At 39.4% G+C, this 13,698-nt stretch overlaps 1 protein-coding gene across 3 annotated transcripts in view; it reads left to right on the forward strand.

Moving 5' to 3' along the window:
* The window catches only part of LOC132826441 (poly [ADP-ribose] polymerase tankyrase-2), a 61,764-nt gene that overhangs the window by 22,633 nt on the left and 25,433 nt on the right, over positions 1 to 13,698 (forward strand). For all 3 annotated transcript variants that reach the window (XM_060842369.1, XM_060842370.1, XM_060842371.1), the window contains 7 exons: positions 7,222 to 7,343; positions 8,323 to 8,414; positions 8,539 to 8,617; positions 8,788 to 8,959; positions 10,065 to 10,144; positions 11,906 to 12,051; positions 12,619 to 12,784. In XM_060842369.1, coding sequence (XP_060698352.1) covers positions 7,222 to 7,343; positions 8,323 to 8,414; positions 8,539 to 8,617; positions 8,788 to 8,959; positions 10,065 to 10,144; positions 11,906 to 12,051; positions 12,619 to 12,784 — 857 coding nt within the window. The remainder of the gene's footprint in view (positions 1 to 7,221; positions 7,344 to 8,322; positions 8,415 to 8,538; positions 8,618 to 8,787; positions 8,960 to 10,064; positions 10,145 to 11,905; positions 12,052 to 12,618; positions 12,785 to 13,698) is intronic.

Genomic DNA, 13,698 nt, shown 5'->3' on the forward strand with positions numbered 1-13,698 from the left:
TAATGGTAGTTCAGAATATATTTTGACTCATGTACTCTAGAGAGTCATCTTCTCTTTGATTGATTGTGCTTCAATGTTGCCTAATTGTGTAGTCCTTTTTCTAAGTGACTGGTCCAGATTTGTCCCAAGATGTGAAGATCTTGGGTTAGGTATCTATTTAACTTGCGATTTCCCCCCTTTCCCCCCCCCCCCACCCAAACAGTTTATCAAATAATAGATTTAGATTTGGTCTTTTATGCGCATTTTCCCACAAACGTGAGTTAACAAATGCACTTCTTAGCAATCTGAATTTGAACTCACTGTCATAAAGCATTTGAGGCCAAAATATCGAATGTTTTCAAAAAGGAGTTAGATATAGCTCCTGTGGCTAAATGATAAGCCACAATCATTTTGAATGCTGGAGCATATTCAAAGGTCCTACTCCTATTTTTCTTGTTTAGTGACATTTTATGTAGCCTAATGCTTTTGAATGTGTGTATGCTGATACTTTTGCATGCTTGTGAAGTGTTTCCACATCTGTTGATTTCAAATGTGATTCTGGAATTAGCAATGTTAGTAACCTGACTCCTTCACAAGTAGCAAGTCGCGTATCCCCTTTAGTTTGCAGACCATAGTATAACTACACTACCATGTTAAGTCTGATTTTTTCAACAGTTTGTTAACTTTATGAATTTAATTTTGGTGCTTGTTGGCTAGGGTAATACTGACACCAGCATTGCCATGTCACAATGAAAATACAATATTGTATGTGTAGAATTATGTAACAACGAGCTGATTGTTAAAAATGCTAGCAGTTGTGGTGCTGGTGATGCACCTTTTATGGTTTGCTAGTTGAACATTGGGCTCTAAGGTGTCAGCAAGAAAGTAGCGTTCTTATTTTAGTTGACTTGTACGTGCCTCCTAGTTGTTTGTATATTTGTAAATTGTGTTTCTTGCTGATTTTTATTTAGCCGTCATGGTCTTGTGCAATGCAAAGAATTCTAATATTTAGATCAATACAACCATTACTGAAATAACTACGTATTCATTCCTCCATATTCGCAAAAATTCTGTTTGAGAAACTCCTGAATGATTAAATTCGTGACTGAAGAACCTGTTAAAAATTGCACATACGTGAGTTTTGTAGCTGAATTATGCTGCTACTTTTGGTACAGATAGGTGAATTCACGGATTGTGAACTTGTGGACACCAAGGATTCACTGTGTGTAACTCCGTGTTTATAATATGCAGCTTTTGTGTTATACAGATGTTTCAGTGGATCAATTGAACGGCAGATACTGTTTATTCACTGTTGCCCATTTCATCTTGGAAAGAATAATGGGAAAAAGAGTAGGCCATATTTTCCCTAGATCCTGCACTGTCATTCATATGATCGTTGATCTAAACTCTATTTGCCCACTTGCTGTTCATAATCCTCAATTTCCAATGATACTGAAAGTCTGCCCATTTTCACTTTGAATGTATTCAACATTCATAGCTCTTTGGGTTAAAACCAGATCCCCAAGATTCACAGTACTGATGGTTAAAATTTACTCTCGTCTTAGTCTTAAATATCCTTTCTCTGGAGTTGTGCTGCCCTGTTCTAGATTCCACATACAGGGAAAATGATCTGTGTCTACCCTGTCAATATGTTAGGTACTCTCTCATTCTTCTAAACTCCAGAAGTCATGGGCCCAATTTATTGAATAATCCTTCATCTCAGGAGTCAATTTAGTGACCTTTGTTAACCTTTTGTTGTACTTCCTTTTAGTGTGTAAGTGTGCCCCTCATTGGGTCTGAAGACTAAAACAGTGCCAAGTATTCCAGGTGCGCGCTCAATAACACTATGCAATTATGATGTCAGTGTGCCTTCTAAGCTGCATGGCTGCGCAGCTGCTTTGAAGGTCCGTGCATACTGATGGGCGTGTTGATGCATTGATTTCTGGTTTCTCCAGATCTGACCTTAGACGTCTACACAATGGCTGAAGAAATTAAAGGGAATGTATTGTGCCTTTATACCTGTAATCTAATCCCCTTGCAATAAATGCCAACATGATTTTGCCTTCGTCATTGCTTGCTGAGACTGCGTGGTAATTGTGTTCCTTGCATGCATATTCTCAACACTTTCAAAATCAACATTTTCACTTCTGTTTTCAAAGATTACCTTTCTATTCTTAAGGCCAAAGTAAATAACTTCATTCTTCCCTGTTTTCTCACCATCAGCCATCATTTTTTCCCCATCGAACTTGCCTGTATCTCCTTGTAACCTTGCTGTCCATCAACTTACATTTCCACCTAGCTATGTTTCTTCAGCAACTTATGTGACAAATCTGTCTCTTTGTCTTAGTCATTAATATAGATCTTGGGTAACTGGGCTTCCAGCGCTGATCGTTTTGGCACACCCTCAGCTATAGTCTGCCAGCCTAAAAATGTACCATTTGTTTCTGCTCACTTCCTGTCTATTCACCAATCCTCCCTTCACGCCAATATATTATACAGAATCTCTCTTACCTCTTGTCTAGATTAGAAACTAATGAGTTGGTTTTGCTCCATCACTCAAAAAAAATACACGGGGCAGGAGGCAGATTAATCTCAAAGCCCTCAAACCACCTGAGAAAATGCACTCCTGTAAATAGGATGCAAGTAAATGGTGAGAAACAGTTCCTCCAGTTGCAGGTAGGATCCCCTACCTTGCAAGCATGGGATAAAAACAGTCTGATTGGAGAAGCATTGAGCTGTTGGGGGAACTTGGTGTTTACAGGAGGAGCAGAGGTCAAGAGGGCCAAAAGCTAGGGCCTGCAGTGTGGGTGAGTAGAGGTTGCTGTTAAGACCGAGGTATTTGGGCTCTTGGGCAAGTTAATTCATCAATTCCCTAAATTATCAACTCTCCATTAAACGTAGATGCACAGCTTATGAGGAAAACATGAATTTCCTATGTGTCTCAATATTTAAATTGGTATAAGAAAACAGGTATAAGTTAATAAGTATTTTTTTCAAAATAACTGATGCATTTCTACACAGTCATTACCTTAAATACGCCTGCAGACTGGTGAAATCATAGCGAATGCATTTACTTAACATGTACAAAGCTGGATCATTTTAATCATACTAGTGCAACTGCGTTCATTATAGTATAATTCAGAACAATGCTCCATAATGCTCAAACGTAGTAGGTCTTGAACTTATCCAACCATGAACTAAACATTCTAAGTTTGTGAGAAGATTTGTAGCTCGGGTGTTCGTTGTTGTGGTTCTGTTCGCCGAGCTGGGAGTTTTTCTTGCAAACGTTTTGTCCCCTTTCTAGGTGACATCTTCAGTGCTTGGGAGCCTCCTGTGAAGCACTTCTGTGCTGATTCCTCCGGCATTTATACTGGTTTGAATCTGCCGCTTCCGGTTGTCAGTAGCTGTCCGCTGCAGTGGCCGGTATATAGGGTCTAGGTCGATGTGTCTGTTGATCGAATTCGTGGATGCTTCTAGGAATTCCCTGGCTGTTCTCTGTTTGGCCTGTCCTATAATAGTGGTGTTGTCCCAATCGAATTTGTGTTGTTTGTCATCTGAGTGTATGGCTACTAGGGATAGCTGATCGTGTCGTTTCGTGGCCAGTTGGTGTTCATGGATGCGGGTTGTTAGCTGTCTTCCTGTTTGTCCTATGTAGTGTTTTGTGCAGTCCTTGCATGGGATTTTGTAAACTACGTTGGTTTTGCTGCTGCTGGGTATCGGGTCCTTTGTCCTGGTGAGTTGTTGTCTGAGAGTGGCTGTTGGTTTGTGTGCTGTTATGAGTCCTAGTGGTCGCAGCAGTCTGGCTGTCAGTTCAGAAATGCTCCTGATGTATGGGAGTATGGCCAGCCCCTTGGGTTGTGGCATGTCCTCATTTCGTTGTCTTTCCCTGAGGCATCTGTTGATGAAATCTGTTGAGGAAAACAGGAAGACAGCTAACAACCTGCATCCATAAACACCAACTGGCCACGAAACGACACGACCAGCTATCCCTAGTAGCCATACATTCAGATATCAAACAACATGAATTCAATTGGGACAACACCACTATTATAGGACAGGTCAAACAGAGAACAGCCAGGGAATTCCTAGAAGCATGGCACTCATCCACAGATTCAATCAACAGACACATCGACCTAGACCCTATATACCGGCCACTGCAGCGGACAGCTACTGACAACCAGACGTGGCAGATTCAAACCAGTATAAATGCCGGAGGAATCAGCACAGAAGCGCTTCACAGGAGGCTCCCAAGCACTGAAGATGTCACCTAGAAAGGGGACGAAACGTTTGCAAGAAAAACTCCCAGCTCAGCGAACAGAACCACAACAACGAGCACCCGAGCTACAAATCTTCTCACAAACTTTGAACACCTATGGGCGAGAGACGCTAAGACAAGCCAGGAAATGGGAATCCTGTGCTAACCGCCTAAGCGCCACATATGAACAACTCCGATTCCTGCATGAATGCCGGAAGAATCGAATCCTTCCACAATGTGTCAGATACAGACCACCAGTCAACAATCCACAAGCCAGGGACACAGCCAGACAGAATGGACTCAGGATGATCCAGGTAATGATTACAGGCGCTCACAACAGACTTCACAAATACAGACAAGAAATTGCGTGCCAAAAATCGTTAATTTTAAAAACTACCAATCAGGAATGGACCCGGACCATAGAACAGGCTATCACCATAGTACAGAATAGGACCACACACCGCAAAAAAACGGCACTAAAAGAAAAAATGGCCAAACTAACACAATGAAAAGGGCACCACAACACAAACCTGGGTTAAAAACCTTTCCCACAGACACGGAAAGAACAATACTGGCCAAGGGACTTAACTACAACCACAGTGACGCCAAGACAGCAGACTTCCTAGCAGCACTAGAATGCACACTCAGGAACAATGGATTAACAGAAGAGACACAACAAACAGTGAGACAAAGTATCGTACCTATGATAACAAGGAAAAGACAAACACACAACCTCAACACTAAGGAGAAAGAAGCACTGAAATCACTAAGAAACAATAAGACCATAATCATACTACCAGCAGACAAAGGCAGAATGACTGTTATACTGGAGAAGTCAGATTATATCTACAAAGCAGAACAACTACTTGCAGACACCAACACCTACCAAAAGAGGGAGTTTGACCCCACTCCACAGCTCACCAATAGGATAAACAACACTGAGAAACCTACAAAGAAAAGACAGATAACCAGGTCTGACCTACAAAGAATGAAACCGGAAAGCAACAACACCCCCAGATTCTATGGACTACCTAAAGTACACAAACCAGACATCCCACTCGGACCCATAGTATCACTACCAGGAACACCAACACACAAACTGGCTAAAGAGCTACAACAGAAACTGAAACACCTGGTTAACGGATCCAGACACTCTATACAGTCAACACAAGAATTTTTGGACATCGTTAGAAATATACACATAGACAAGGAAGAAACCATGGTCTCATTCGATGTAACGGCACTGTTCACTTCTATTGACAAAACCCTAGCCAGAGAAACAATATCCAACCTGCTGGACATACATAACAGACAACAGGACGCTGAACCTAGTAACAAAAACGGCATACTTAAACTACTAGACCTGTGCCTCACAACACACTTCACATTCGACAACCAGATATATGAACAAATTAACGGAACACCCATGGGCTCACCGATCTCCGGACTGATAGCAGAAGCAGTAATGCAAAGGTTAGAAAAAACAGTTTTAACGCAACTACAACCCAAACTATGGGTCAGATACGTGGACGACACCTTTGTAATCATTAAAAACACAGAAATAGAGAACACACACCGGATCATCAACGCCACACTGACAGGAATCCGATTCACCAGAGAAGAAGAAAAGGACAACCAGCTCCCATCCTGGATGTGATGGTACAAAGAACACCGAAGGGAGAATTCACCACGAAGGTATACAGAAAAGCCACACACACAGACCAAGTCCTGAACTATGAAAGCAACCACCCCAACACACAAACGAAGTTGCATCAGGACATTATTCAAAAGGGCCACAACACACTGCAGCACACCAGAACTACAAAAAGACGAAGAAGAACACCTATACAAGGTATTCAACAAAAATGGATACCCGTGCAATTTCATCAACAGATGCCTCAGGGAAAGACAACGAAATGAGGACATGCCACAACCCAAAGGACTGGCCATACTCCCATACATCAGGAGCATTTCTGAACTGACAGCCAGACTGCTGCGACCACTAGGACTCATAACAGCACACAAGCCAACAGCCACTCTCAGACAACAACTCACCAGGACAAAGGACCCGATACCCAGCAGCAGCAAAACCACCGTAGTTTACAAAATCCCATGCAAGGACTGCACAAAACACTACATAGGACAAACAGGAAGACAGCTAACAACCCGCATCCATGAACACCAACTGGCCACGAAACGACACGATCAGCTATCCCTAGTAGCCATACACTCAGATGACAAACAACGCGAATTCGATTGCGACAACACCGCTATTATAGGACAGGTCAAACAGAGAACAGCCAGGGAATTCCTAGAAGCATGGCACTCATCCACGAATTCGATCAACAGACACATCGACCTAGACCCTATATACCGGCCACTGCAGCGGACAGCTACTGACAACCGGAAGCGGCAGATTCAAACTAGTATAAATGCCGGAGGAATCAGCACAGAAGCGCTTCACAGGAGGCTCCCAAGCACTGAAGATGTCACCTAGAAAGGGGACAAAACGTTTGCAAGAAAAACTCCCAGCTCGGCGAACAGAACCACAACAACTAAACATTCTACATTGATTTGTAAGGAATTCAGCTGCCATGTTCCCCCTCCCCTTGTAAACAAAAAGGTAGTTACTTATACAATGAAAAAAACTTATAGGAATACAAGATAGCAATGCCAAGGAAAAATTAATATTTTGAAACTTAAAGCTTTTCATGCTTGTAATGTCTTTAGAAATCTTTGAAAATCTATTCATGTAATGCCTACTGCATGTTATTGCTCAAAATGGCAAACCAGATGATTTGCAGAGTTTTGTAAGTTTACACATGTAATGGATTCTGATAGGTGAATTTTATTGAAACATTATAAGCTTAATAAAAATAACCCTTAATAGTTGATATGAAACATGGAAAATTGAAGCAAGTGCTCATCTTATGTTTAAATTTTCTACAAAGTTAGTTTTTAGTGCTTCGTTTAAATTGCCATTCTAGATGAGTTCAAAGGACATTCATTATTACAAGCTGCAAAAGAAGCAGATGTGATCTGTGTGAAAAAACATCTGTGTTTAGAGAATGTGAATTTCAAGCATCCGAGGACTCGTGAGACTGCATTGGTAAGAATTGTACCTGTTCTTACTGTGATGCTTTACTTTCTGCGTCTTTTCTGCTGTTTTGTTTTTAAAATGAGCCACAGTTTTGCTTTAGTGGTTTACTGTGAATGTGAATTAATATATAAGCTTAAAATTTGTGGCTTTTATACATAGGGACCTATTCTCTCCAGAATTATGTGCAAGCCTTGCCGGTTTATTATGAAATAAAGTTTGGGCAGCCTATTGTTGCCCATGGTTTTCTCAATGGAAATGCCTTGGCCATTCAGGGTAGGCTGGTCCACCAATCAATACCCTTGTCTTCTGTAATACAAATTACTGTGTTCATTTGAAATTTGGCATTCTTGCGCCTATCCTGATGACGATGGAAATCTTTTGCAACCCGTCTCCCTTTTCAGCAACATTTATATTATAGGCTACCAAATGTGAGTGTGTGCTCAAAGATGATCATTAAATCCCCTGAATACACTGCCAAGCTAATGCACAAGTTATTAAATAAATTGGCAACCAATTTTCAGGCAGCTTTATAACGTTTACCAAATTTTTATTTACACAACTATGTGTATATTTCAGTTTAGTCATTACCATCTAGTTATTTTTAAATATGCTTTGTGTAGAATAAAGCAGATAGCATTTTTGATACAACTTTATGACATCAAAACTTTCCCACCAAATGTAGCCTTTATGATATTAGAATTTTTTTGATAATGTTAAATAAAACACTTCCCAGATGGCTGACCATTTTAACTCCAATGGATTGGTTGAGTATTCCTAAATTTCTGCTATCCAGTTTGCAATCGGCAATTCATTTCTTATATGTGTAAATTGTGTAGATTGAATTTTTTAGCTGTTTACAGTATTAATATTTGTGCTTGGAATGTATTTGCAATTTACGACTTTGTCATTCTTGAATATTTTAATTGACTTATGTACGTTTCTGTAAAGCCTGTGAATAGAACTTGTTTAAACTTGTTTATCTTTATAGCATTGTGCTGCTGCTTCTCCATACCCAAAACGAAAACAGGTGGCTGAGTTATTATTAAGAAAAGGAGCTAATGTCGATGAAAAGACAAAAGAGTAAGATGATTTGGAAAGTTTTTTTATTTTCCCTTTTAAACATGTTTTCGCGTTGTTTGTATTTATTTAGATTTTCCTCAACGTGTCTCTCTCTCTCTCCCCCTCTCTGATTATTTTCCTCTAGCTTTTTGACACCCCTCCATGTGGCATCAGAAAAAGCCCACAATGATATTATTGAAGTGCTTATAAAAAATGATACAAAGGTACGCAATTTTATTCTAAACAAGACTATATATTGAGTACATGTAGTGCATTCGTCCATCACTGAAATGTGCTGTTAAATATTTATAGTACTGTTACTATTCTTCTTTGTGTGTTGCCAAAGCAATGTATAGTAGTTCTTGAATCACATATAATGTGTTATGATTAATAGGTGAATGCCTTGGACAGACTTGGTCAGACACCTTTACATAAGGCTGCACAGTATGGCCACCATCACACATGTCGTTTGTTGCTGAATTCTGGATCTGACTCATCAATACTCTCCATGCAGGGTTTAACTGCATTACAGATGGGAAATGAAAGTGTGCAGCAGATTTTACAAGGTAAAGAGAGCTGGTTAATGAAATGGATGCTGTTCTTTTCATTAATATTTTAGTGCTGATGTGGCTCTTCTGTCAAATACTTTTGTTTCTGTCCTACCTGCAACAATGGTGTTTCCTTAGTTTAACATACCATACCTTCTCTTTCAGTCCTTGACAAGTTATGTCTCCTTAATCATTCTTTGTTTTTCGCATAGGTAGTTCTATTTTGTTCCAGCATTTTCTTTCTTACTTCCTCCATTGCTCTTACTCTCTTGCTTGCTCTGTCTCCCCACTTCCCCACCCCTCTGCTTTCTCTCACGCTCCCACATCCCAGGGTAAAAATACAAAATTTCAGTCCTTCCTTCCATGCCAAAGTACCCAGATCACATTTTATTGGCTTTAGTCAGAACTGAGTTTCAGGTCCCACCATCAAGCAGTGATTATTATGTGTTGTTCTCCTTATCAGTCCGTTTCTCTTGCACCGCAAATTTGCTGAAACTCTTCTTCGTGCCTGTATCTCCTCTGGACTTAATATTGCATAAGCTTACATTGCCATCCTCCCAAACTGTACCTTGTTCTCTTGGATCTGTGCTCACATTTGCCCACTGCATTGCCTGCAAAATCCTTCTGCCTTTTAGAGATTTCTCAATGGTCTTGAAGTCGACGGTCCCTCAAACCCCTTTGTACTAACGTATGCCATCAAGTTTGATCTATTGAACAATGCTTGCTTTCTTTTCCCGATCTTCTGCTGTGCTAGAACCTTCAATTATGAAGTCTTTGCACACATCTTAACTCTTCCTTCTCTGCTATTTTGTGTTTTTATTCCATCCATCATGACTATGAAGTATCAAGGGATACTTCGTACAACATACAATAATTCCTCTACAAGTGCACATTACGAAATAAACATTAATTAAATCTTAGTTAAATAATGACTGCATTTAGTTATGTTTTTATCATGAGTGAAGCAAAACTTGAAGGCAGTGTTTTGTTTTTTTACTGAACTTGCAATTTTATTTTAGGAAAATTCGTTTTCTAATTGCATCTTTTCATTAGTATTGAACTTAAGCTTCTGTTGCCTTATTTAAAATCTGTTTTCCTTTCTTCTTGCAAATCCACTCTGTAGAAGGTGTCATGTTTGGAAACTTTGACACTGATCGGCAGTTATTGGAAGCAGCCAAAGCTGGAGACTTGAGTATGGTCAAGGTAATGTTTTTCAGAATAAAATGTCAAGATTCACGGACCTTTAACTTTTACATTTGAAAATCCGTATTATTACAACTTGCTCAATAAGTGAACAGTGTACTTCAATCTGGTTAACTATGAAGTTAATAAAGGAGCAAAGAACTAAATAAAGATAAACTTTTTCTTTTTAACTGTAGTCCTTCAGTCTGTTGATGGAAGAAGAAATTTAAGTTGCGGGTATGTTCACCGAGTTGGGAGGTTGATTGGCAGACGTTTCGTCCTCTGTCTAGGTGACATCTTCAGTGCTTTGGAGCGTCCTGTGAACCACTACTGTACTGTCTCTTCTGAAATTCATCTGGTTCCCTTCCTGCTGCTTCCAGCAGTTTGTTGTAGTGGCCGGTATAATGGGTCTAGGTCCACTTGCTTATTGATGGAGTGTGTGGTTGAGTGCCATGCTTCTGGAAATGCTCTGGCTCTCCTCTGTTTGGCTTGTCTTATGATTGTTGTGTTGTCCAGTCGAATTTGTGGTCCTTGTCATCTGTGTGTATGGATACTAGGGACAACTGGTCATAATGTTTAGTGGCTAGTTGGTGTTCGTGAATGCTAGTTGTCTGTCAGTTTGTCTGCCAACAGCCGCGCTCTGACAACAACTCACCAGGACAAACAACCCTACACCCATTACATGCAAGACAAATGTAATTTATAAGATTCCATGCAAAGATTGCATGAAATACTGTATAGGACAGACAACTAACAAACAGCATCCACGAACACCAATTAGCCACTAAGTGCTGTAACCAGCAGTCCCTGGTAGCTCTACACACAGATGACAAGAACCACAGATTTGACTGGAACAACACAATGATCACAGAATAAGCCAAACGCTGGACAGCCAGAGCTTTTCCAGAAGCTCATCCAAGGACTCCATCAACAAGCACGTGGATCTAGACCTAATATACCGGCCACGACAACAAACTACAGGAAGCAGCAGGAAGGGAACCAGATAAATTCCAGAAGAGACAGTACAGCAGTGGTTCATATAAGGCTCCAAAGAACTGAAGATGTCAACAGAGGACAAAATGTCTGCCAATCAACTTCCCAACTCTGTGAACATACCTGCAATTATGACTATAGCACCCAAGCTACAGATCTTTACATGAACCTTGAAGAAGAAATTTAAGTTTGTCCTGGATATATGCACTTGGAGGAAGCTCCCATGCTTCAATGTAATGAAAAAAAATTACTAGCTGCATTGGGGGTTTCAACAGAAATGTAGCCATATTAGTTCTGATATAATGACCTGAGGTAAAATGAATAATAAACTAAATCTTTGAAGTATGATAGTAGTTCATGCAGTTTTGGTCATTTTGTGAAATAATGCATTTAGTATTGAGGTGGGTGAGAGAACATAGAGCTTTTTTCAGATCTCCTGTACAACATTAGAACTAAAGGTAGAAAGTTAGGTCAAAAAAAATGGCAATTTACTGTTTTAAGTGTTTTTTAGCTCCTTATGATATATTTCTATGATTGAAAACAGTTGAGTGGATCAAAATTAGTCAATATTTAATAGGTATGATGGTCATGTCCGTGACACATTTATGAAGGTAAGTTGTTCATTTATATTGTAGTATCACCTGCATATTTCTGAAATTCCCATTCTGAAATCAGCTGCACTGATATCCAAAAGTTGAGATGTACCGTTTTTTAATCTTTTAGTTCTGCCCTTAAAGAACTACAACTGGAGAGTGTATTTAAAAATGTTATCTAATGGTATTCTTTCAGAAACTCTGCACTCTTCAGAATGTAAATTGCAGAGATGTCGAAGGTCGCCAATCTACTCCTCTCCACTTTGCAGCTGGCTACAACAGAGTATCCGTTGTGGAATATTTGTTGCAAAATGGTGCCGATGTTCATGCCAAAGATAAAGGGTAATGTTTATTTACTTCCTAACTCTTTCCGCTTTTTTGAAAGTTCTAAACTGTTACTGTTGCCTAGTGTTGGGTTAAAACTTGATGAGATTGCCATTTTAATGCTTAGGAGTTTTACCATTGTTAGTTACAAATTAAATACTGAATGTAATAGTTTCAATTATTTTATTAGGAAACAGCTATGTGGCAGTTCTTTTCTTCACCTCTTTCTCCACTACTACTTCCCATCTTCACCCCATACGCAGTGATGTTTGCAGACTGCCCTGACACCTACATGCCATGTATACCCACACATGCATTCACCACTCTCTTGTTAGAGTTTTGGTAGAAAATAAGGCTATACATTGAAGGGAGATTCTTTAGGATATCCACTTTCTGGTTCTAGGAATGACTAAAAGCCAGTACTGTAGCTGAGTAGTGATTATAGAATTTTTACAGGAAGTTTTTCAATTTACATAAGTTTATAGTCAATCAGGATATTGTTGTAATAGTTCCAAGAGTAGCATGATTTTTTTTAAACTTAATGAGACCTCACTATTTGGCATCCCTTTTTAATCTTTCTCCTAGGGGATTGGTTCCATTGCACAATGCGTGTTCCTATGGACATTATGAAGTAGCAGAACTCCTAGTCAAAAATGGTGCAGTGGTCAACGTAGCTGATTTGTGGAGGTTTACTCCTTTGCATGAGGCTGCAGCAAAGGGAAAGTATGACATTTGTAAGCTTTTATTACTGGTAAGTGAGCCTAGATCTTGCAGTAGAAATTGGTGAAATTATCAGTGCTCACTATTCACTTTAAAGGTGCAGACCTGAAAGTGACTTCTACTGACTTTGGATGCATTATAAGCCTGAAAACTAAGATGTTGCTGTCCCAAGTTCCTCTGCTCACTCATAAATTGGAATATTATTCCTATTACCATGAAGGATTGGAGTATTTATTACAAATCATAAGTATGAAGTTGTGATACCCACTGCACACCTACTAAATGTATTGGAAAAACTTGTCTATTTAACTGTTGTTTGAATTTTCAATGGTGGTATGTGTCTGAATTATTGAGATGCACCAGTTCTTGTTGAAAATTAACTTTACATGAGCAATATCATTCCTTAAGGTTTTAACTAATGCTGGCAAATTTAAAATGTTTATACTATGTGCTGTTATTTTGTGTTCTTCATAATTTGGCATTAAATGAACTACTCTTACTTGGATTTCCTCACTCTCACTATTTCAGTAATGAATCTATAGTTAAGGGGATGTGCAATTGCTTGCCCTGTTCATACAATGCCTGGTCCCCTGTAAAGAGTTAGTTTATAACTGTGTTTACAACTTTTGCTAAACTGGTGTCCCAGTGCAAAGGCCTGTAAGTTTATGGGTAAGTGTAAGACTAATGACATACAGGCTGTAATAACAAAAATCAAAGAAAAATATCAAAGAAATAACTGTTTCAGATGACATCTAGTGCTCCACTATCAATTAATTGTTTTCAGTTGCCTTCACTTAAAGGTAAATGCAGAATGAATGTGAATTGGACCTTGCAGCTTGCACAATGAATGACCAAATAACCTAGTGTTGGTGGAGTGAGTTATATGTATCAATACAGAACATTCTCCTTAATTATCACTTGCAGGATTGTCTGTTATCTGCAACT

Source organism: Hemiscyllium ocellatum, chromosome 22, assembly GCF_020745735.1.
Source record: "Hemiscyllium ocellatum isolate sHemOce1 chromosome 22, sHemOce1.pat.X.cur, whole genome shotgun sequence".
Taxonomy (NCBI): Eukaryota; Metazoa; Chordata; class Chondrichthyes; order Orectolobiformes; family Hemiscylliidae; genus Hemiscyllium; species Hemiscyllium ocellatum.